This window comes from Cynoglossus semilaevis, unplaced genomic scaffold (genome assembly GCF_000523025.1).
Source record: "Cynoglossus semilaevis isolate Cse_v1.0 unplaced genomic scaffold, Cse_v1.0 scaffold1033, whole genome shotgun sequence".
Taxonomy (NCBI): domain Eukaryota; kingdom Metazoa; phylum Chordata; class Actinopteri; order Pleuronectiformes; family Cynoglossidae; genus Cynoglossus; species Cynoglossus semilaevis.
The window spans coordinates 46,076-71,380 of NW_007585109.1; the positions used below are offsets into that span (position 1 = coordinate 46,076).

Here is a 25,305-nt window from a genome sequence, read left to right on the forward strand (position 1 = left end):
AATGATGCATTATGTCAATGAAAATGATTTGTATATCAAAGAAGAGTTGTCTTTTCAACAGTGGTCTATTTAACAAACATACACACAGACATAATATACCACGGTCAGATCCAGATAACCCTCTTCAGCAATAGGATTGTAAGTGGAGAGTTCTACAGAAGGTTCAGGTTGTGTTTAACCAGAAGGTAAAATCAAACACAGAAAACCAACATTGGGAAGAGGCGTGGACATGCAGGTGTCCACACTTACCAAGGTGTTTAATATTTAATATATCAAAATATATATTTGGCTCTTGGAGTCTGATTTACTGCAGTTTTACTGTGAATTTAACATTTTTTCCCACACTGCTGAGCATCAATACACTCAAAGGTTAGCAAAATAAACACTTTCAGCAGGCTTAATTTACACAAAAAACTGATAAAACAGTAAAAGTTTCTCTTGCTCAATGATGCTTTAATTATTTATTAATTAATTCAAATTAAATTCTTATCAAAAATTGCAGGAAAAGTTTAAAAGTCAAACTTCACCTCTGATTGTTTTAATTGGTTTTTGTGTGAACTACATGGCCCATGAGTAAATGAAGACAGTGACACAATATTATATTGGTGGCAGTAAGTTTAACCTCTTATCAGAAAATATGAAACCGAAGCATTTATAGTGATACATGTGATAAAAGTGATTTTTTTAATGCATGTTTTTTGTCTTCTGCTGTTTTAATGCCTCTGTCTCGTCATATGAAGGTTCACTCACTTTGCTTTAGCCCAGACAGAGGCAAAAAACAACAATAGCATTTTTCTAACAAAAGGACTCATGTGATTTGAATATATTGTCAAAAAATTTCAGACAGTGCCGTGTGGAAAATTAGTTTGACGTCTAGTTTTGGGAAAATTGATATTCCTGTTCGAGACGTGCAGAAGACACAAAGGAGACTCATGCTAATGTTAAAAATCTGGTGTAGAAAGTCGTACTTAACGCTGCCACTGTTGGTCAGGCTGTCTTAGGATCGATGTCACTGTCAGGACTAAACTGGGCTTCAAATCAACCCTTAGAATTCTAACATGCACATTTGCTCTTGTCTGAGTTCTCCAGATTGTCTGAGTCAATCGGTCCGTTCGTTCTCACTGTTCCGTCGGGGATCCAGGACTTGTCGACACATCGCTCCATTCTCTTCATGATGAGGTCTAGCAGGACGTCCACAGCCTGGTTCACGTTCTGCCCGTTTGCAGCACTTGTCTCAAAGTATGGAATTCTGCATGGAGACAAACAGCTGTCGGTCATTTCACTTCCTAATGCTGCTGCTCCATTTTCTCCTTTTGTCTTGTGATAAAAACACGTCACTGAAAACTCAAGGTCTTCTATGCTAGACTCACATAGAATTCACAGGTTACTGAGAGATCTGAGACCTATGCAGATCAAAAGCCTGCATATCCTATAGTTTTACTCATGGGTGAAGTTTCCTCCAATCTTTTGTTGTAAACAGTAGAAAAATGTGGCCTCAGGTGTCTTCACTGCTGCAGCAACAGTTTCTATGTTGATGCAAATGTTGGTTTTCCCTTCCTTGTCAAACAACTGTTCAGATGAATATTGAACATTAACCTTTAGTTAGAGTGCCAACTTCAACAGCTTAAAGACATTAAGTCATTTGCCCAAACATAACACAAGAACATGTTTTTTTTCTTTAACCTGTTTACACCTGTATTGTTTTTAATAACTGAAATATAGAAAAATACACAACACACAGTTTTATGTTTTTAGGACAGTGACACAAAGAGAGAAGGTGTGGTTAACACCAAGATTATGTCAATTAAATCAGTTTGCTGCTGGTTTTGATTTTTTTCTCCTAAACTCCTAAGAAGGGCAGTGACGTTATTTGAAACAATGTCTGTGTTTTTAGCAAAAGGTGTGTCTAATTGAGTCAGAGCAGGATACTTTACTCAAGTACAAATATTTACTTTTCAAGGAGGACCAGTTTAGGATGACATTCTACTGCACAGACTTTGACAAACAACGCAGCCACTGCCTTCTTGACAAATGTTTGAGGGAGAGGTTGATGTACAGATAGATGAAAACTCCGACGTACCCATATTTCTCTGCCAGCTCTCGAGCCTCTTCTTCTCTGACCGCTCGCTGATCTGTTAAATCACATTTGTTGCCGCAAAGAACGACATCTGGATTTTCACAGTATGCGTGAATCTGTAACTGACCTAAGAGAAACACATTGAACCGTTACACCAGGGGTCACCAACGTGGTGCCCGTGGGTCATGTTCTAAATATAAAATTAGTCAACAAGAGGGTCAAAAACGGTCAAAAACTGTCCTGTTACTGTGAATCACAGTAACTGTGAATCACTTTTGAATCAGTTTCACCTGCAGTGATATTCAAATGGGTTCAATGATGATGGTAAGAAGAGAGTGTCTTCTATTGTATGTCCCAGAACTGATTATTATTACATTATTTAAGAAGTCTATATCAAACAAGAAGCTCTCTGTATTACTAAGTACCCTTGAAGTAGCTCTCAGTTTCAAAAAGGTCGGTGACCCCTGTGTTACACACTGTATATTAAGTCTTGGGTCAATACTGCAGTAGTGTTTCACATCATTGGATAAGATGCTGCCAGATGTTTGTTATCAACAGGTTTCATATATATAAGGGAAACGCTGAACAATATGTGTATAAGAGTGTAGAAGGGAAATGTTATGGCCTTGTTTCCTCAGGCATCAGTACAGCACCAGAGAAGAAAGCAAAATGCCTGTAATTATCACTGACTCTTGGCATCTTTTACGTTACCTTAATATACGTTAATATAAAATTTGAGGACGTACTCATCCAGTTTCTGACATTGAGGAAACTTTGCTCATTTGTGAGGTCAAACAACAGGAGGAAACCCATTGCATCCCTGAAGAATGCAGTGGTCAAACTCCGAAACCTGAAACAAATTAAAAGGCAATTAAGATCTCATCGATGCTGCAATTATTTAAGGGAAAGACACATGGAAAATAACTGCCAAAAAAAGAACGTAATAATTTCCTAAGATAAGTCTGGAAGACTATTAAAGGACTATTAAAAGTCCCTCATGTACCTCTCCTGTCCTGCAGTGTCCCACAGCTGCATGTGGATCTTCTGTCCTCTCCCTGAAGAGCCCTCTGTACTTGATTTGTAGATCTGAGCACAAGAAAGACAAGTGACATCAAGACAAGTGTGTGTATGTTTGCTAGTGTAAAAAAACTCCCTTTACACTGTGTGTGTGTGTGTGTGTGTGTTTGTCACATCATTACTTTAGAGAGACTAGACATGTCGACACCCATCGAATGACATTAAAATTAATGAGTGAATGGTATTGAGCTATTGTTAGAAGAGGAGGGCAAACAAAGGCCTGGAACAACCTAGTGGCTCCAGTAGCTGATCCAGAATCAGTTAGAGTGGGTATTATTAATGGAGAGTCAATGATGAGATAGTGCCATATGTCTCCTATCCATATAATAACTTTTTTATATTGTTAAATTACACAATCGTGTAACCTTGAATAAAAAGCTGACAGATTTGAATCCATTTAAACACTGAAACTCTGCTGTCTCTTGCTGGACTGGATTACTGTAGAGTTTCATCATTCAACAGTTGAGGAAATACAAGGTGAAGAAAAAAACCCTGGAACTGGTGGCGTCACGGCTTGACTTGTTGTTTCAGAAGGAGGCTTCTCCTTTTCACTTGCCATCAACCATTACACTGTTTACTGCAACATTTATCAGTGGTCTGTTGTTCCACAGATGTTACTACTTGACACAGGAATGAGCCAAAGCCCTTAATCACGTAACCGTAGTTTATGTAGAAAACCCAGAAATAAGTGTCATACAAAAGCATAAAAGTTTTTCATTCTTTAATTTAACTCTTTCTACCTACCACTCTTTTTTCTCTGAAGTCTATCCCCACTGTTGTGATGAACTTGGAGTTAAACTTGCCATCTGTGTACTGGAAGAGGAAGCTTGTCTTTCCCACGCCTGAGTCACCAAGGGCTAGGAATTTGATGAGGTAATCATAGTCCCCATCAGACATAATGAGTCTTTATTTTCTGAAACACACAAACAAATTACTTTAATTATTATTATATTATGTTTAATTCAACCTCCACATGTTCACAAGTTGAAGGAGAACTTCAACACGTTGCATGGAATTTTTAGGGAGAAGATCCACAGTGTATCAAGGTGAACTCCAATTCTTCTGTCTTAGCAGTAATAGTAGCCACTCCAGTATGTTTGGATCATGTGCCACACAAACACTTTCAAAACTTCTTTGTGCTAAAGGCAGGTCCTATTTACCTTGGCTGTTTATCTAGGGCCATTAACTGGCTGTAAAAATAAATTTCAGTCCAAACAGATGCCTTACGTACAATGGATACGTTTCTACTTGTAATTCCTAGCATTGCTGACGAGGACTTTAGATGAAGTGAAGTTCCTAAAGAACACCGACAGGAGAAGAACTTAAGTAACACAACAAAAAGTAAATGAGTGAAAAAACACAGACACTGGTTTATTTATACATAATCACACAACCAAATGTGTCCTCTGCATTTAGCAGTGAGATTTTTATTCAAAGTTCATATTTGTAATAGTTGACCAGTCAAACTCAAAACAATCAACTGACAAGGTGCAGATCTGTCACATGACCAAAACCTTCTCAGACAAGTCTCAAATTCTTTCACTGCAAAAAAAAAACTGTTCATCTGCAGACGTAAGCTGCTTAGGGTCACGTGCATCACCATGAGCCATGATAAATAGCACAGTTGGATTGAATCCACTTTGAACATGTGTGCTGAGAGTCGTTTCCAGGTCATTTATCAGCTTTGTTAGGTACAGTTATGACGTTTCCCTCTAAGCCTACTTACAACTGTGTTTTACATGGATTCCTGGTTCTTACATTACCCAGGACAAAAATCTCAAGAAAAATCAAACAGAAATGTTAAAGTGATAAGTGACATCAGCAGTGTTTACTTTCATGCCTTCATCTCTCTTGGGGGCTTCTTTGTAAAAGTTTATTCATCGATATAATAATCAGAACCAACGTATAAGACCAAAACCTCGAACCCTTTCACATCACTAAAGTATAGATAATCGGACTAGTATTGTAACACAGACCAAAACTGACTCACAGACTGTGTGTTGACCATGTAGACCCTATCAGCCCCCCACTGCTGTCCTCTCCTCATTCACAAAATATAAAAACACAGTCATTACTTGGCCACGTGTCCACTAAAAATAGCCCCCTTCACTGCCAAACTGTCACTGTAGATTGTGGAATTGTTAAGCTGCTTTCTGTTGGTCTTTGAAAACCACATTCCTGACCACAACGTACAGGCCTTCAAACTGACATGTGAGCAAGAATGCTAGCTTAAAACTAGCAACTTCCTGCTACATTTCCCCCCTAATATTGTACTTTAAACATGTTTATATTAATTTGTCTAAAGGAGGTCCAACGTAATAGCAGTTAAACTTGTTTTATAGTTTAAAGAAATATTATGTTTTTATTATGGCTGCTAATCCTTAAGTGAAGAAATTGCTACTGTATTTCTATAAATGTTGCTAGTTTTGCACCATGTTGTTGCTAGCTGGTAGTACTGTGAACAAAGAATTCCATTTCTTGTCATTTCAAATATAATATATAATTAATATATTTTGATGTGAACTACAACAATTATCAATGATATGAAAGCTGCAAAAGACCTACTATGAATGTATGGTGTTGGACTTTAACGTTTTCTGAATATATATTATATTTTATACACTAAAAATAATAACAGCACTTAAAGAACATTTTCGTAAATGTGCCACTAATCATAACTAATCACAACTACCAAATATAGCATCAAAATGTATTTTAACATACTGTGGACATTTTAAAAAAATGTCATGAAAATCTAAGTGCCTACATCAGTGAAAAAACAGGTCAAGGACATGACAAAGCAAACCAAAACCACACTGAGGAAGACGGAGTATTTATTGGCACATTTCGACAACCTATCATTAAACTGATCTGAGGAGCTTCTACTGAGACTGACACGGAAACACGAAAGGGTGGTAAACACTAATAAAACTGGAATAAAAATAAAAGGCGAGGTATTACTGAATATTTCATCGGAGTTTAGCTAAAATAATATTGCACCTCTAACTCCACTTCTGTTACGTGGGACTTCTGTGAGAATCAATAAAGCTCTGATAAAGAAAAATGACCATGACTAAGAAAAGGGAACACCTCTCAGAAAGAAGAAGTCTACAGACTTACACAAAAATGTGTAAATCTACACACTCTGTGCTTCCTGTAGTGACTTCACAGTATTTCCTTCTTTCTAACATGAAATACTAATTTAATTTCCAGGAGGTAGCAAGAGGCCACAAATCTCCCGTATCCTCTGTGCATTTAAACCTAAAGCTCCTCAGTGACCGACAGCCTGTGGTTCTGTGTTTTGTCAATTGCCACTTTAATAAATAACTTCCTTAAAAGCCTGGAAAATTGTAAAGGTTAATCTAATTCTGGGCTCAAACTAAGTGCTTAGTGTAATGTTTCTTTCAGACTTTTAAGAATCAACGAAACTCTGTCCATCTGCCCCGTCCCTCTGCAGGAGAAGGCTGTACAACACAATTGTCCTTTATGTGCAACACTACAAAGGTAGCAAGAATTACTAGTGTATTTACCATCTAAAATAAAGGGTAAGGCCTTGATTTGTTGTATTTAATTATTTCAGATTTAGCAGCACCCTCGTGAGGGTACATGATGTAACTAAGCATCTAGAATTAAATATAGATCTTAGAGGCATATAAATCTTAGAGGCATCAAATAATGAAATGATTAGACATTGATGAGCACGAGTTACTGCTGCAGTTTCCTCTAATAAAACATGCTGATCCAACATGGCTGCCTCTATAAAGATGACATAGCTCTAATTACAGGAAAGATGCAATGAAAATATTGATTCACATCTACAGGTTAGCTCATAGGCAATACTCACCTGTAAGTATATCACTAGCTTAATAATTTTATTTCATATCCCGCAATTTACATTGAATATACAACATGGTCACTTCTTAAAAACTGATTTAAGGCATAGAGTGAAATGTACAAAACTGTGGGAAAATCCACCTTTTAATTGTCAAAGTGTTGCAAATAAACAACAACCTTAAAACAAAAAACAACTGAACATAATCACATTTAGGATACTGACTCATACACCAAAACGAGCCCCAACAATTTGCAAATCTATTGATTGGTTAATCAATAATTAATGAACAAAACTAAAAAAATAAAGTTACACAGGACATTAGAAAGCTTTTAAGGTGGTAGCCAAATTTAGAACCCAATTTTCTTTAAAATAACTGGAAACCTTTAGTGAACACACAGTGATTGGCATCTGCCCTGTGAAGAAGAGGCCATGTTGAAGACAACTTGCTTGGACATCACTGTCACTTAGTGAAAAGGCTTCTGTTGGATCGTCAACTGGTGCATTATGGTCTGTTTTCCTTTAAATGGGATTATAATTGGCAAACATGATATCAATGTGTAAAAGTCCCTCAGTTAAATTCAAACTGTCCAACTGTTATTAGCGGATATATATTAAGTATTAACAAATATATATACATACATTTTGAAGTGAATTCATGTTCCTACAGACTTAAATGTGTATGGTTGACAAATTAGAACCACTAAAATGAATCAATCAATGACTCTACTGTGCTGTGTTGCTCACAGACTGACACACAGAAACGTGTGGCCACAAACGTAAACACACGGGTTCATACTGCACAAGTGTTGGCATGTCCCTGTGCAGTGGGAGTGGTGGACCTGGGGGACGTGAGTGCCAGGCTTAACTAGCATCGGAGCAAACACAAGCAACTTAACTCATTTATCCGGGAGAAGTTAGGACCCACCCCGGGCACATGTCCAAAACAAAGGCTGGCAGTTCCTTTGGAAAGTCCAGGCACAAAAACCTCCACCTTCTCCTCCACTATAATAATGGAGATGGTGAAGTAAAACGGAGAAACCTCTTAAAACCTCCCCAATGTCACAATTTAAGCGTGTCCTCATTAAAATACCGTAGGAGGATTTATCTGCTGTCAGAGGAGTGTACATCACCCACGATGAGCGACAAACAGAGTCAAAGATCAGACCTCAACTCCATTTAGTGAAACAACAGAAATGAGAGTGACCCTCAGCTGGTCCTCATGTGGTTGTCACTGCTGGTCAGGTGACCGGGAGCTAGAAACAATGACATTTTTCATTTCATTTCATTTATCGTTAAGATTAAACACTGCTGCGAACTAACAGGATTTTGCTCATAACACCAACTCAGGAGGAGGGTGGAAAGAGCTGAGGGTGATAAGAACGGCAGCAGGTGGTGGGGCAGAAAAGTTTCCTACAACTTTTCGATGAAGTCAAAGCTGATCTGTGTGACGTTCAAAGATGATCAGAACTGAGTAAAGTTTTCAGAGCAAGGCTAAAAATCTCTCAGATGCTTCAAACACAAGCTGCCGCTGCTGCGTATGCTCCTTCAGACGCTTTAAAACATTTCCTGAAAATAGTTCGTACTCACCGGCCCCGAGGCGTCGCAGCTGCCGTCGAGACAGTACACACACGAATACAGCGAGGCACACTTGTTTTTTTACACACAAAAAGTGACACACTGATGGAGACTCTGTTACAGACGTCGTCACTGCGCCATGGGCCAGGCTGTAAGCAGCCTCATGAAGATGGAAGAGCCCGTGTTTGAGAAACAGCTCCTCCCCATGGAGGAGTGATTACTGACCGAGGAGGAAACCGGCCTTACACAACCCTACCCTACAAAAACACTATTACACTACGACTAAACTACACTAAACCTTACCAAACTCTCCTCCAAGCTCCTCCCTATTTGCCCAAAGAGTGAATATCCCCATTAACACCACATCTCCTGATTTACTTTGCAGTACTGTTTCATGATTGGAATCCTACCTACAGTGTACAGTACATGTCGAACTACATCGACACGTTATAAGTCACAGCTATTTAATTGCCATTTTATTTCTACTGCTTTTCTTCGTGAGCTTTGTACCTAAGTGTTTCTATGTACTTTAGGTTTCCTGTGAAAACAGGTGGTCAACAAAGACAATTATATTTTTATACATTTTTATTAGGTAATGTTTTATAATTCAGTACACCCATGAAGAACACAAGATCCCACCAATGATGGTCCTTCTGTACAGAGTTTGAACATTCTTCCCCAACATGTATAGGTTTTCTCTACAGCACCACTGTCCAGAAACATGCAGGAGATGAGATGAGTTTGTGAATTGACTTTGGGTGTGAATGAGAATAGATGGTTTGTCCATATTTGTGGTACTGTCCACTGTCTATTTTGGCCGATGACTGCTGAAAGCTCCCTGTGGCTCAACCATCTTTCATCTCTGACAGTCCAGTATTGCCTCATACACAGGAGTTCTCATGGTTCCTGTGAGAAATTGAATATTTTCTATTTTATTCATTCTCTTTCTTGGGTACATTCTGCATCTGTGGTTTTGAAGTATCTTGCAATGGTTCAAAATAAGGTTTGTAGATATAGATACCCCCCACAACTCCAAGGAGTGTGGCAAATGCGATCTGTGTGAAAGGTATTCTTCTTCGAAGCATGTTGTGTTTTTATCTGCAATCCCAGAAGGTTCAGAATTCCCTAAAACAGAACAATAAATAACAGAACAATCTTAGTTTTTATAAAATTGCAGTCAAATGCTGTGATAACAATGCACTGCGTAGCACTCTGCAACGTCTGATTCCTATATTACATGCTGTAGTTAAATATACCTCAACTGAGCATTTACTGTATGTCGAAGCATCTACAGGGGCATGTCGTTGCCTTTATCATTAGACCGCTAACGGTATTTAGTTTTCTGGTGAATGTACATTCAATAACTACTACGTTGAAGATTAAAAAAAAGAAATTAGGGTGGGGCGTTTGAGTAAAAATTATAAACTTTTTAAACAGCATGCTGTATTATTGTTTGTTGTCACAATTAATATTTAACACCCCCAAAACCTTTCGAGGACGAATCTTAATTAGTATTACTTTGATAAGGCTGAACCGGACATGGAGAACGGCGGTTTCTATTTTACTGTAAAATCTTGGATATGGACTATAGAAAGCGTTACAAGCGATTCACTATAACTCAATCAACTCACCAACTATACGGGTTAATGGAAGCCCAAGTGTACGCAGTCATTAAATTGACGAAAGGGTTAGTACACACCGAAACGACCTCAACTGGACAAAGTACCGTGGAAGGCGGCTACTCTTCTTCAACTGTATTTGTAACACAACACAAACAACTAGATCGCCACCCACTGGAGTAAGTAGCAGCATGCACCTTGTCACTGAAATTGAAGTGGGCTAGTTTAACATTAAACTTTATCCAGTGTTTATTACACTGCCTACTAATTGCAACTGCTGCATGAATATATGTTTCTACTTATTAATAACTTATCACTAGGCTTTGTTGTAGTAGAAGTATTAATAGTCGTATTAAAAGTAGTACTAGGTAGAATATTAGTTGGGGTATTGGAAGTAGTGTTAGCAGTATAAACATGAGAGGTCTAAATATACAGTCAGCGATGGAAGAGTGAGAGAAACTGTTATTGAGGATTTACACTTGCCTCCATAAGTTGGGCTTTTATTCTGAAGGCATACAAGGTTAGTTCCTCAGATGTTGTGACGCTAAAACGCGGAAGAGCAACAGAGACCTAACTCCTGTTTACGGATTCCTTCTAAAGTTCTCGAGTTGTTTGCCGTTTCAGAATAAATCAGTTCGCCAAAGAGACATAAAGCCTGCGTGGTCGATCATCCACGGTCATGTGCGTTTCACGTTGATGGCGTCCAGATTTGCAAATGCACGTTTCTAGTTGTTATCAACTGTTAACAGGGTTTTTATACTCAGCGTCAGACAAAATGCCCTGATGGAGAACATCCGACCCCGGCTGAAGTTTGGAAATAAAATAGATAATGTGAAACTTAGGAAAAGAAAATCCCACCTGTATTCGAAGAAAGACGAATGTCCTCTCAACAACGGTGAGACATGTATTGTGAAACGTCAATTAAAGCAAGTGCATTTAATAGGTCGTACCGTGCTCGACTTTTACTTTGAAACTATTTCCTCTCATTTTTCTTTATCGTTGTATTTTTATTTTTATTATTTTTAAGACTAGGATGTTGGAGATTGAGTTGGCAGGGAAGAAGAGAAGAGGAAGGAGATTTGTGGATGTTGTTTAACTTTTAGCTTTTAGGATATTCTTGCTGTATAATAATTGTCAGTGGTCCATTATCCCTTATTCTAGTCTAGGTCTCTTCGTCCTGAAGTACAAGACTATTTTAGTACTGTTACCTCAGTGAGTAAGTAAAGTACAAAGTAATTGTGAATCAGAGATCAAACTAGCAGCTTGTGTCCTCTACTGTGATGGTGGCTTTAAATCAGATAAGTATAATTCATTAAAATGTCATTTCTTGATCCTCACAGGCCTCAGAGTCAGACTTTTTGTATTTTGTCTGGTGCTCAGACTGATCAACTGCCTCCTTGTTCAGACCAGCTTTGTCCCTGATGAGTACTGGCAGTCACTGGAAGTTTCTCATCACATGGTCTTCAAATATCCTTTAACCACAAAGGCTTCATTACCTGTACTTTAATTAGTGTTTGTGTTCCTAAGACCTTAACAGTGGCACTTATGGTTATCTGACATGGGAATGGAAGGAGGGAATCAGAGGCTTTTCTTATCCACTCTTATTTGCTGTTTTGTACAAGATTTTGTACCTCCTAAACTATGACTCAGTCTTGCTCCTGGTAGGTTTATGTATCAGTGTCCACACAATGGTTTTTGTTCTCTGAACTCAGACTGAATTAATCTTTCTTTGCCGTTTCTTTAGAAATGGATTCCAAGAATCTTTCAAGCACTCCTGGCTGCGTTTGCTGATGTGAAGTTTTTCTTCCTTGTCCGATCATTCGAGAGTCAAGATGTCGCAAAATGGACGGTGAGGATTTGACCTTTATGCTGTGTTTTTATCTGTGCACTACACCTGTCGGGTGTTAGGGACGTGTTGTACTGTATTTTGAAGCTGTACATTTTTCAACACTGTCTCAGTATTTGACCAGCCTGGTGAGTGTATCTTCTTTGTTTGACCTGCAGTTCTTCTGCCATCTGTGTTCATGGTTTACGTGGTTCTGCTGCACTAGGACTCTAACCAACACCATGGAAACAACCATCACCTCTCTGGCTCTTTGTTATTTTCCACTGGCCGGATCCAAAACTCACAGCAGGTTTAAATTCTCTTGAGCTCTTTAATTGTATTTTTTTCTATTTTCTTAATAGAAACACCTTACAGATGTTTTTTTTAATCAGCAAAAAATATTTAGCTCTGGTCGCCATGGCAGTCATTTTTCGTCCAACTGCGCTGATCGTCTGGTTTCCTCTGCTCATGTACCATTTCTGGAAGGAGGACAACAAACAGAGACTCATCACTCATAGTTACATTCCATTAGGGTGTGTACATTACCAACCTGATCCTCTAACGACTGTTTTTTTTTTTTATTATCACTCTTCTGATCATTTTCTTTCCCGTCTACAGGGTGTCAGCTGTTATGATTTCAACCACTATTGACTGTATTTTTTATGGAAAGGTAAATCATTTCCAACACATTTATATGCTTCTGTTGATGAGAAAATTCTATACTTCCCTGTTGCTGTCTCTGGTTAAAGTGGACCATGGTGCAGTTCAACTTCTTAAAGTTCAACATTTTCCATGGAGTGGCAGATTTCTACGGCTCCCACCCCTGGCACTGGTACTTCACACAGGGGTTTGCAGTGGTGATGGGTCCTCATCTTCCTTTCTTTCTACATGGAAGCGTCCTCGCCATCAAAAAACACAAGATCCTGTTGGCAACTGTTGTCTGGACCGTTGTGGTCTACAGGTAGTTCAGGTTTTTTTTCATTTATAGAGACAAACTCAACATAGAATACATGTAGGTTTATAACAGGAGAGTGTACGTGTATTTCCTTGAACATTCAGCTAATGAAATAAAAAGGATACTAGTTTCTGCAAAGGCATTAATACCTCATCTGACTTGTTATAGAAAATACACAGTAAAAGTTTAAAACAGGAGTAAGTTTTGTGCTCATTTTTTACTTTCCCCAATTTGTCTTTGGTTTCAGTTTTCTTCCTCACAAAGAGTTCAGGTTCATTTATCCTGTGCTGCCTTTCTGTATGGTCTTCTGTGGTAAGCCTAAACTTTCACATCTAAACTGTGGACCTGGAGGAACATCCACATTGATGTTTAATCAGTTTCTTCATTCATCACAGGAGCATCACTGGCAAATCTGAAAGCGTGGCGTCGACCTGCAGCTCTGTTCTTGATAGTGACCAACCTAGGTCTGGCTCTGTACACTGGCCTGGTCCATCAACGAGGTTCTTTGGATGTCATGGACCACCTGCAGATTCTTTGTGACAGGAGCAGCATCCTCACACCTACACAGGCTGATGTCCTCTTCCTCATGCCCTGTCACTCTACGCCTTATTACAGGTAACGCCATTCAGAATTGACTGTCAGTGACTCTACAGTAACTATAAATAACTACAATAACCATTGGTCACAGAATTGTGATGAGGACTTTGATGTACCTGTCCTAACCAGTTGACTGCTGAGATTGGCTTCAGCTCCCTGAAAGGAATTAAGCAGGACAAAATGAATGGATTTCCTTTAGCATTCTGAAATGGAACTATTACCTGAACCTGAGCTGACAAATTACATATCAGGTGTTTACGTAGTTCTGTGATTATACTTTAATTTCTTTGAGTCAAAGGTTGGCAACAGCTGCGGATATTTATCTAACCTTCCACTTGTAGCCACATCCACTGCCCCATAAAGATGAAGTTCCTCGAGTGTCCTCCAGATCTTGGACAAGAAGGCTACGTGGATGAAGCGAAGACGTTCTTCACCGAGCCTCTTCACTGGCTCACCGTCACATTTTCAAACCAATCTTCTCTGCCCACCCATCTGATTCTCTTTGATGTTTTGGAAGAGGTATGATATTCATATAATTGTATTTTACATGTGGTTTTATGTGTAAATGTTTAACTATTAACCTGCTCTGATCGACATGTTTTGTTGTTGCAGAAAATCTCAACATTTATAACAGTGAACAACTTTGTGAGGACCAGAGAAATATTTCATACTCACTTTCCTGAGGGGCAGATTGGAGAAAGCATCTTTATTTATGAAAGGCACTAACCAAACACTCCTTCTAAATCACACTGTTTGACATTTTCTGGATAATAAATATTTTTAAGATTTCAAATGATCAACTTTCAGATGTGTCAAATATGTGTGTGTTGTCTCCATTTTAGTGTTTTATCCCAGCATTTGCTTTTATGTAAAATGATGAAGATTTGTAAATAAGCTTACAGTGGAATGTTAAAAGCTCAATTTTTAAACATGTCATGTCAGCTGTCATAGCAGCAAGTTTCCAACTTTTTCATGGAAAACATCCTATTTGTGAAATTTCTTTTTTTAACACAAAATATTAGGCTCAAAGCTGAACGAATTCTGCTGAATAATTAAAAAAATGTAAATGAATCAGTATTATTTTAGCAAATGGGAATTTAACAGGTGAACATTTTTAAAATGTCAAATGATCCTATGTTACAAATGTTCAGACTACACATGGTGTCACATTGTCTCGAAGCCATGACTACGTATCTAACACAAAACCACTCGAGGATGTTCAGTAGCATTACAAAAAAATTAAAATGTGCAAACAAACAAAAAAGCATCTAAAATTCTAAATATAACCCAAAATGGAATTTGCAGCCATGATAACCAAGCAGCAGGGAGGTGCACTGTACAATCAGTATTTAGGATCAAAGGGCATTGGGCCAAGTTCTATTTTGACGTCAGCCATGTGTGTGTCTGAGTTTTTCCCTGATCGTCTCTTGCGTTCACACCAAGACCAAGGTTTGGCTTTCTGCTGCTTCCTCTGGTGATGCTTCGACCGAAGCTCCTCCTTTAAGTTGGTGACGGGTTTATCGAATGGCCCTCTGTGGTTCAAGCACAAACAGGATGGGCTCATTAGTTTTTAACTACTGACATTATCCTTAATCATTAAAATCAACATGCCACAGCTGCGTCTCGGCTGAAAGTCAATTCAGAAATCCTCCAATCATAAGCCTGATTCTTTAACTTTCCCTAATTTAGGAAAACTAGTAATGAGTTTGTCAGTAGACAAACAGGAGACCTACCTCGGGATTGGGTTTTTTGTGTAAGCATCTCCAAAGAAATGCCTGTAGACGTAGTCGTCCAGATCTCCAAACCTATCATGGAGACCGTGGTGCTGCAGGGCCATGTCTGCCAGATAGTCCTCCACACGGCAGACAAAGTCTGTGAACAGCATCTGGTCGTGGATGAATATCCCGTTGTGAAAAAAGCCATTGACGAACACCTCCAACTCTTTCCACTTGTGAAAGTGGTCAACTTCCTGCTGCACGTAGCTCTGCAGCAGCTGGTGAAATTCATCGGCTCTGACTGGCTCCGTGGCTACGTTAAAGAAACTCATGGACTCTTGGTAGGCGCAATCAAAAACACTGTCACATCCTTTCAAATCCAGACGCAGTCTCCACTGATCCTGCTGGACTTTGGGACCTGGTTTCCGAGTGTTGTAGTTGCTCCGGGAGGAGGAGTCCTCCTCTTTTTGTGTGTGCTTGTGGAAAGGTTTGTGGTGTCTGTGCTGCCATGGCTCTTTTAGGGTCTTCTGATCCCTTTTTTTATTCGAAAATCCTCTGACCTTCTTGAACAGAGTTGAAGCAGAATCTTTAAAATGTCGAAATGTTGATTTAACAGAATCAGAAAACTTCCTCAAGTTCTCCTTCACGGCCTCCTTTGCTTTCTTAATCTGCTCCTTGTGGTGGTGAACAAACTCCTTGGAGGAGTTTTTAACAGCATCAAACGTGTCCTTCACCTTCCCTGCCATGCCCTCTCTGGGTTTCTTCACTTTTGACTCTGTGTCTCCTTTGGCTCGTGTTTCTTTAGTCTCCACGTAAAGTCGCTCCCACAGATCAGAGCGCTGCTGTTCAAAGCTCAGCTTCTGCTCCATCTCTAACAGACGTTGATCGAGCTCACTCCTCAACTGACCTGTGACCTCTCTCTCTTTCTTTAAGTTCATCTTCAGTGCCTGTGTTTCAGCTGCTAATTCCTCCTTCTGGGCGTAGAGGTTTCTGATCACCTGCTGTTCCTCTTCCAGCTGCTCTTTCATCCTGGTGTTTTCTGAGAGCACTGAGTCGACTCCAGCTCCTTGCGCCTCCAGATCTCTGATCTTGTTGCGCAGGTTTCTCAGCTCTTTCTGTAGAGTTGACAAGGACTTCTTTTCACCCTCGAGTGTGAGTTTGAGCTCCTTGTTCTCGACACTTAGCCTCTGACGCTCCACCAACATGTAAGTCATCTCCTCATCTCTGTGTTTCAAGTCCTTTTTCTAGGCATTCACAAGACAAAAACAAACAGGAGAAGCTTTCCTTTAGTTAATCTACAACTTAATATTTGTTTTCTTTTTCTAAGGCCATGGACCTTCGAGGTACCTGAACACGTGGCTGTCTGACCTCATGCATCTTCTTAGGTAATTTTGGAAGTTGGGCCAAAACTTCATGATCTCTGCCTTCATGATCCAAGGCCTGCTGAGCCCAACCAAGACAGTAGTTACAGATGGATTCAAGTGAAATTTTAGCAGTTAGTTAATGCACAACATGTCTTTAATATCAATACAAAAACAAATTGGTCAAACCACAGTTGAATTATCATTTTCATTGAAGACACTTAACTATAATGGGGACTTAATCTATGTTTACGGTGCTGTGCAAATGAACCACTTTTTACGGGACATTACTATGCATGCAATAATGTCCGACTTGCCTGGTTAAAAAATAATGCACCAAAATGTACAACAGTTTTGTTGTATGGCCTTTGACCTGTACTTTTACTGACCTGCACTGTGAAAGGTTCTTCATGAAACAGATCAAAAACACCTCCACAGACAAATTTGGGTCGTTCTGGAACCTCATATGTGCCTGTGAGATTTGCAAAGGTTATTTGAACAAAACGGCTGTATTAGTATTTGACTGAAAAGTATAAAATTGTACTTCTACATGTAATGAGGCTGCAGTAAACAGCACACATTTGTACTTGTTAAGGTGTAACTGTGTTTATGTTGAAGCCTGGATTAATAAACTCACTGGCAGCCATAAGTACAAACTACAAAAGTTCACATTATGTTTGTTTCACTAGAACAACACAGACTACTTCATAATCAATTTCTTTTCTAATTCTATAATAAACTTCTTACCAAAGATGTGACCGACACCCATACAGACAGCAGTGACCAGCAGGAGCATGACGCAGGTGATGACAATGCTTTTGCAGCCTTGCGTTCTGAAATTCCGAGAGGCGTCGACTTTGTCTTCTTCCTTCTTCTCCTCCTCTTTCACCTTCTTACGCTCCAACTCATCCTTAGGACCAGGCTCTTGTTCCTCCTCTTCCTCCATTCCTGTCGTATTCTTCCTCACCCGTCGTCTTCGTGGCACAGAGCTAGGGCTTCTTCTTGCCTCATCCTCACTGCTGCTGCTGCTGCTGCTGCTGTTTACTACTGCAGCCTGCTGCACTGGTAGACCTGAGGACAAACACACACAGTCACAATGGTTTAAAATGCCATGTATTTAACAACTACTTGAACAACTACCAGGCACCAATGATGTTATTCATGCACAAACGAACTACAGAATAAACAATTAGTGATCAGGCAATTTCTGACATTTATTTTTCTCATTCGATTAGTTGAGAACTGTATACTTTTTGCCAGGCCTTTTAATTTAATGTTGTTGCTGAGAAGAAGATCTCTCGCAGCAGGAACTAATATTCTTTTGTAGCGTGCTTGAGACATCTCTGCTTCTCATGTTTTACCCTGGCATAGTCCAGTAGTCTTTAACCAGAAGTTACAAAACCTCCTACTGTTTTGTTAGGTTTGTTGAGTCTAATTCTTTACATCAGATTTTACATGTGTTTCCAAAGACTATATATATATATAGAATATAATCTTGAATTTACTCAAGATTATACTTCACAACAATGACTCATAACCCACTGAAAACACAAAAATGTTCACAGTCTGAAAAGGAAATATTAGCAAGACAAAGTTAAGAAACCTTGGAACTCACTATTTGGCCCCAAATCGATATTATCGTCAAAGCAAAAGTCCTATTTTTGTTTGTTTGTAATCACTACAGGTATGCTATGGTCCACAGGGAAAATATCTAGTTTTGCTCAGGAGTTGTAGTTTGACTCAAATAATGTCTATTATGACTTCATTGATTTGCAATACACACATGCACACTCTCAAAGAAGCCTGAACTGTGACAAAACTAAAGGTTTATTTTTGGACATGCTATTGACATACTAATGCTAACGTTAGCACTCATGCATGATTCAGCATCAGGATTACATTTTTGTCAGCTGGGCAACAACAGTTCCCAAGTTTAGTATCAAAGTCACTCCAGTTTCAAAACACCTGAAAAAGAGCGCTCTCCAGTGATCTGGCCCATCAAATGATAGCCAAAGTTCACCAGACTCTGTGGAAGTGTCCAGTTTCTCATCATCAACCCTGCTTTAACCATGTAAGAACAGACAGAAGAAGAAATACTCTGTGTTGGTGCCTTTCCAAGTAAAACAAAAGAAGTGTGTCAAGTGTTTTTACCAGTTTCTGAAGCTATGAAAGAGTAATGGCTGCTGCTGGATGTCCCCATGTACAAGTCTTCACTGCCAGTTGCTGCATCCTCAACATCTGCATGCTCGTCCTCCCTCATGTCTGCCAGAGTCACGATGTCAGAGTGATCACTGAAGGACAACAGAGACCCTTGCTCTTTCTCTGCAACATTTTCTCTGTCCTATTAAAGACACAAATGTGCATAAAAAAATAAGTGAATTTACACATTAAACATTATCAACCGAAAACAAAATTTTCATTAACTCTTCACAAAGTTTGCGTAACTTTAACCACAGACATTTTTCTGGTCTTCTCACCTCAGAGGCGCACAGTGTCTCGGCTATAGTTTGTTGTTCGAGTGTATCTTCCAGTGAATCGGCAGCTGGTTCTTCAGTACACACAACTACAATCAAACCAAATACACAGGGATCATGACCATTGTGGTATAACTGCAATAATCCCACCCAGACAAAAAAAAAACTACTACTCATTAATCAGTTACATTAATTGAGATCAAACAAGAATACCTAATGCAAAAGCTTCAGGTGTGTCCGGCTGCTTCACCTCCTCCACTGGAGGGCGCTCCAACTGCTCAGTTTTATTTTCCACCACTGTCTCTGATCCAAGGGTCTCAATATCTGAGCCCTGGAAACACAGTAAACAAATATAACAAGCAACAAGTGCATGTTCCTCTTTTCGGTTAAATGTCATATAATTCATTATATATAGATTTGTGGTGCAAATAGCTTCAACCCCTCAAAAACTCTACTACTCACTACTACTACCTACACTAAAAACATTTTAACAGCAAATATTGGTCAGAATCCATCAGATTCAAAACAAATGCTTAGTCTGAACAGCTACATCCATACATAATTATGTTTATTTTATCCTCCCTTTGTTGAAAATAATAAATAAAAGGTTGATACCTCATTTGTAATGATGGTCCATCCAGAGGATGACTCCGTATCACTTGATGAGTCTGACATTTCTGTGTGAGAGGTCAGGGACCTCAGGAATAACACTGGTGTTCGTCAACACACTAAAACAACAAATGAAATAGGTCAGACATTAGGTCATGAGGATTTAACAGATTAAAAATATAAATAAATGTGTGTCCCTCTGCTGCTGCTGTTTTGACTGACATAACCCTGGTTAACAACAGCTTCCAAAAGATGAAAGATCTGAATGATGAAACCTTAAATTTGTTTCTAGTGTCATTTTCAGAGCACAAATGGTGAGCTAGTATGAGGCCAAAAGACAATTAAAATGTATTACAAAAACATAATCTGTGGAACAACAGCAATGTTTTCTCACATTGTGGTCTCTTTTTACCAGCTTGTAAAAAACCAAAACAGGTTTACAGTCAAGATGGCTGCTTATCATGTCAACTCTTTGAGGTTTGTGGGCACTTGTTCTCCGAAGAAGCTTGTGCAAAAACAACTTCCTGTAGGATTTAAATCTTGTTTTCTTTTTAAAATAACAACCCTGACACGTCAAAGTCTCCTTTCAACAGACACAACATCCTTTTCTGCAAACTGTGCCAAAAACAGAAGGTAGTAGGTAGCAGAATTGTCAAACGTACTTGAACAAAATCCTTTCTTAATGACTTCACAAGTCCCAAAATGACAAAATGTACTTAATTCATTATTTGTTTGGTAGTGGAAACACACACTTCACACACAGACTCTTGGAGTTGAAAGCCTTTGATGTGAAGAACACAATGACTTGCATCATAATTATTATTATGTATATTATTATGTAAAAAATCTATTAATGTGTTCATAGCCAACTATGTTAAATAGAGGAATTATTTCTGTTGGTACTAATGGTAATTTAAGAGACCAGTATAAAAATCTAATCTAAAATGCCTTGACTGCTGGATGTTAGTGTAGAAAGTTAGTAAACAGCACTTACAGCAGAAAACAAAAGGGCAAGAATGGTATTAGGCTTTCACTTTATATGTGAAAGCCATTTTTGGACAACAAAAGTACAGCTATTTTGTATCTACAACTGTATGAAATGTGTGACTAAACGGAAATAGATGTAATAGCTGTAGCAACCTTACCACTATTCTACTCTGGACATCTTCACACATCCACAGGCTATTGGTTTACTGTCCTTACACTTTTCCACAAGCTCCATATACTTCGCGAGAACAAGCCCGAAAAAAAGCCCTTCTAAAAGTACTATATAGTGTGTTAATGGAACGGGCACTGGTATGCTAAAAACACACAACCGTGTGACAGCGCCATCTAGCGATTGGAGACCAGAGTAACGCCCTGGAAAAGATGCGGCCTGGTTGAACAGCGACATTTGATGTGACAACAGAAACATAATTGTCTGCTACCTGTTACTAACACAAACGCCGAGTGTAACCATCAAATAATGGTTTCTCGGCTATTGTTTCGGTCTTTGCTTCACTTATAAGACGGTTTTAATCGGAACGTCACCTCTCAAAGCATTGAGAAGAAAATTGGACAACGTTCGTTATCTCTAGTTTTTGAAATACGAATTTAAGAAAAAAGAAAATCTCTTCCACTCACCGGTAAATTGTGTCCGCAGACGAAGCAGTTGTTTGCAACCAGCTTCAGAGTTGTTGCAGTTGTCCTACGATTAGCCACAAACAGACCAGTGTCGTTGGGGAATGTAGTTCCACTCCAGCTAAGAGGCGTGCCTTTACCTGTCGTTTTCCACTACATTCCCCGTGAAGCAACGGGGTGGACAAACTTGCTCAGCCGGGGCGGGGCAACTCGAGCGGCAGCAACTCCTCCTGTTGCGAAAATATATAAACATGAAAGCGTGACAGCGCAAAAATAAAGGACAAGGGTGGTGAAATGTATCTGGTCGTTTTGTTTGTTTCACGTTTTAATATAAACATACCGCTTTATAAATTGACATTCAAGATAACTCCCCCGTCACAGTGTGGGGCAGTTTAAGTTCCCGTCAGGAAACACGTGGTGCTTGTTGTTTTGATCCAGACGAGCAACCGTCTCTTCACACAAAGGAAGTACTAAGCTGCAATGCTGCTCAACAGGCACAGTCACAGTTGTTACACAAATGTGTTGTGATCTCCAACTGTTATGTCTACAACTTCAGAACACGTCACTCACCATCTAATACATCGGTGTCATGTACTTTATGTGTGACTTATGATGCACTCGAAGGTGTGAATTACACAAGTCAGCTGATCTTCTAGAATCGTCCAACACAACATTGCAGGGGTTTAAATTGATCCAATATCTAGTGAGTGAGTTCTGTTGCATAAACCTTTTGACGATGGCAAACGTCATGGGAGAATGGCCAAACTCCAGCTTCTCAGCTCCCACCTTACCCAACCTTCGTTGGTGTTGACTTTTCTAATAACAACTTAAGACACTACTATTAAGAGTTATATACCTCGTAGTCAAAACTTGTAAAATTATTTTATTCGTCCTTTATTTGATTCTATTGTGTGTATAGTATTTGTCATCGATAGGCCATTAAAATATAATCAGATTATCATATTGTTTATAATAATGACAACAGCAATAATATTAATTATTAATCAACACACTTGTTAACCTTTGAGGCAGTCGCTCTTTATCATTTTTTCTACTAAAATCATTGCAAATGTGAAGTAGTCGGAATATTGCTTAGTTTTGAAGAAAACGTAGAAGCCGCTGTTTGAGGATTTAAAACACAACCATTCCACTGCACTAAAACATTCTAACATTAAAGACAATAAAGACACTCGAATGAGCTTTTTTTGTATTGTTTTTATTATTGTGGTGAGTTTTCATGATTATCCACTGTCTAAAATTTTCTAACTAAACATTTTTGGCATAACCAACTTGCAAGTGAATTTACTGACATAGACAAACACTGGAAATATAACATGAAAGGAGGAAAAAAAACAATATAACAATTACAAAAAGGTACATTCAATTTTTCAAGAGTTGACATCTTCTTCCTCTTTAAGGAAAAGCAACCACAGGCCCCCCTGAGTTTTGTCTTTAAATGACCTGCAGTGCTTCGCCACACATTATTAAAACACAACATTACTGCATATTGAGAGAGAACAGAGTGTGTTCATTCCCAAAAATTCCTGTGTGTACAGGAATTCCAACATAATACCATTAATGAAATGAAAGGCAACGTGACAACATCCTGACCTTGGAAATGTCATGTAATGTAAGACATTAACGACACAATTGTATTTCAGTATCAGATCTTCCCTCGTCATTGTAACCTTAATGTAAAAAGGCAGATTCTTAACACCTGAATAAAACTGTGTTTTTGGTATTTAGGCAGTGAACGATGTATCAAATTTACTTAATTGCAAAATACATTATAATCTGATCATGTGATAATGTCAGCTCTGAAACAAAGTATGATTCTGAAGCTTTTAAAACATGAACTGGAATACCTGAAAAAAACATATCCTACTCAGGACATGGAGATTTGGACTGGATAAAAATGTATTTTAAAGTATATGAATATGAAGGATAATATTGGTTTAGTTTGGAGTTAAACTGGTCATAAGTAATGCTGGTGTAATGTCGTATCCTGAGCTTAAAAACAATGGAACCGACCACAATTTTTCACAAAGGTAGGATGCTTCATAATGGATTTTTTGCCAATATGCAACGGTGACATTTTACAAAAACAATCTTTGGTTTACTTTGTTTCCTTCCTTTAAAAACATAGAACTGATTGTGTTACACCTCATCCCCAAAATTGATTAAAGTCCTGTACAGAATCCTCTGATTAAACACTGCTATGTGAAAACCTGTGTGCACCCACTGAACCTTATTAATCTCTTCTATGCCATAGGTTTGTTGTTGGACCAATAATTTAAGTCACTTGAGCCCAAAACATGATTCATTTTTGTAAAATAAGTGTAAATGTATATTGAAAACTAGGAAATATTTAAACACTTTCAAATCATTTAAATATGTTCATAGCTATATATAATTGTTTTTTTCACAAGGTTAATGGGTGCACATTCGGTCACACATCTACACCTTCGCAACACAGACCACTAATCAATATAATATACTGTATATAACTCTTGTTACTCTCATCTACAATGTACAGATGTCTGTTTGCAACAGTTGTTTGAGGAACGGCAACAGGATAATGAGGTTCATGTGCATATTAATGATTTTTAATTGTCACCCCACCATCTGAAAGTGCCTATGAATCCTGCTGGCACTTTCATCGGGGATTTAACCCACAACCCTTCACACTTGCTAGGTTGTGGGTCAAGGCCACTAATGTGCAAGGCGTCATTTGAGGAGCAGCATCTCATCTCATCTCTGAGGCTGAGGCTTCCATCTTTGGTCTAATGTGTTTTGATTATTTCCTCTGTAACCTCCTGCCACAGAGACTATGTTTACAGATGAAAATAAAGTATGTTAGGAAACAACTCTTTGGGTCATAGCGTCACTGTCACCGCAGCACATTGGCTGATAATACAAAACTACTTTGCGGACAAGTGCTAATCTTTCTCTACTCTACAGCAAAGCAAAAATACTATGTAGAACACAAGTTACTACAGTGTGTACTCAGTAGTACATATCTTCTAACAAAAATATATACTTTTTAAATTGAATTCACTCACTTCTTTTGTTACATCTCTGATTAATCACTTCTATAGCTTTTACTACGACCATACTTCATGTGCTAGCTCCCAGTGTGGAGCTTCTCCCTCATTGAGATTAGGCTTTGGTTTCAGCTTCTGAGGGAAGGGCTCCACACTCAGGCCCAGTTGTAAAGCTTTTCTGTACCGACATGCCCACGTAATCACTTCTGGTGTAAATCTTTACATACCACAAAGGAAGAAGTCAATAAAAAGCAAATATTGTCAGACCTGAGGTGAAACCACAGAGGGAACCACACAATAAAAAAAGATACATTCATAGCATATTCTCATAGGCAATCACACACTACACTGGTTTAGTACTGAGAAGATACCCTGTCTGTTCAGCATGTAGCACTACATGACTTTACAAATGTACTAAACCTTTTCCCTGAGTTTAGGAAAACAATGGAACAATAAAATAAAGACATTTAAATGAGGTAGTATAAAACAGGAGTAACTAGGGCAGCTGCACTGTGACATATAAAAGAAGATGTTAACAGTTAGTGTTTACGATGGCAATCAACGATGGATGAAAATGGTAAGGAATAAACTCTTAATACTGGCTCAGTTCCTCAGCAGCATCTGAGGAGATAAATATGAAAACTAATTTTCATTTCTTGATTCCACACACCAGGTCAGCAAGAAAAAGAAGCTGCAGCGCCCTCGCTATCCAACAAATCAAAAAGCAACTGGAAAAAACAAACTTGTACGAGCCTTAGAAAGTACAGGTAACGTAAGTGAAGCAGTCCATCACATAGCATAGGTATAAGTAGGTATTAAATACACAGTGGGAAGTTTACCCGCAGGTAAACTGAGGTAGGTAATCAGCGAAAATCAGGAGTCACTATTCCCTATCGCTCCAGTGATAAACTCTCTTAAATAA

The 25,305-nt window shown here is 38.7% G+C and overlaps 3 protein-coding genes across 8 annotated transcripts; 1 reads left to right on the forward strand and 2 right to left on the reverse strand.

The window, feature by feature from the left end:
- Positions 1 to 440: 440 nt before the first annotated feature.
- On the reverse strand, positions 441 to 8,803 carry rab27a (RAB27A, member RAS oncogene family). Its single transcript, XM_008336941.3, has 6 exons — positions 8,577 to 8,803; positions 3,899 to 4,067; positions 3,081 to 3,163; positions 2,824 to 2,927; positions 2,081 to 2,204; positions 441 to 1,249 (listed from the first exon to the last, which is right to left on the reverse strand). Exons 2-6 carry the CDS (start codon positions 4,049 to 4,051, stop codon positions 1,054 to 1,056), a joined length of 660 nt encoding a protein of 219 aa, XP_008335163.1. The 5' UTR covers positions 4,052 to 4,067; positions 8,577 to 8,803; the 3' UTR covers positions 441 to 1,053.
- Positions 8,804 to 10,689: 1,886 nt separating this feature from the next.
- Positions 10,690 to 14,411, forward strand: pigb (phosphatidylinositol glycan anchor biosynthesis, class B). 2 transcript variants are annotated; one of them, XR_001759773.2, is made up of 12 exons: positions 10,690 to 11,078; positions 11,524 to 11,650; positions 11,727 to 11,844; positions 11,928 to 12,032; positions 12,188 to 12,318; positions 12,401 to 12,541; positions 12,627 to 12,678; positions 12,758 to 12,969; positions 13,211 to 13,275; positions 13,359 to 13,578; positions 13,690 to 13,811; positions 13,902 to 14,042. XR_001759773.2 is itself a non-coding variant. In XM_008336947.3 (12 exons), the coding sequence occupies exons 1-12, from the start codon at positions 10,967 to 10,969 to the stop codon at positions 14,284 to 14,286; spliced, it is 1,575 nt and encodes a 524-aa protein (XP_008335169.1). In that variant the 5' UTR covers positions 10,695 to 10,966; the 3' UTR covers positions 14,287 to 14,411. The 2 variants fall into 2 exon arrangements, 1 of the variants encoding a protein (XP_008335169.1); XM_008336947.3 differs by lacking the exon at positions 13,690 to 13,811 and adding an exon at positions 14,173 to 14,411 and having other exon boundaries at positions 10,695 to 11,078; positions 13,902 to 14,079.
- On the reverse strand, positions 14,256 to 21,494 carry ccpg1 (cell cycle progression 1). Of its 5 annotated transcripts, none has more exons than XM_025053518.1 (10): positions 21,343 to 21,494; positions 19,726 to 19,838; positions 19,324 to 19,441; positions 19,114 to 19,184; positions 18,788 to 18,977; positions 17,384 to 17,707; positions 17,026 to 17,108; positions 16,623 to 16,718; positions 15,294 to 16,519; positions 14,256 to 15,092 (listed from the first exon to the last, which is right to left on the reverse strand). In XM_025053518.1, exons 2-10 carry the CDS (start codon positions 19,783 to 19,785, stop codon positions 14,903 to 14,905), a joined length of 2,358 nt encoding a protein of 785 aa, XP_024909286.1. In that variant the 5' UTR covers positions 19,786 to 19,838; positions 21,343 to 21,494; the 3' UTR covers positions 14,256 to 14,902. The 5 variants fall into 5 exon arrangements, with proteins under 5 accessions (XP_024909286.1, XP_024909284.1, XP_024909282.1 ...); XM_025053516.1 differs by having other exon boundaries at positions 16,623 to 16,715; positions 19,114 to 19,199; XM_025053514.1 differs by having other exon boundaries at positions 19,114 to 19,199.
- Positions 21,495 to 25,305: the final 3,811 nt, after the last annotated feature.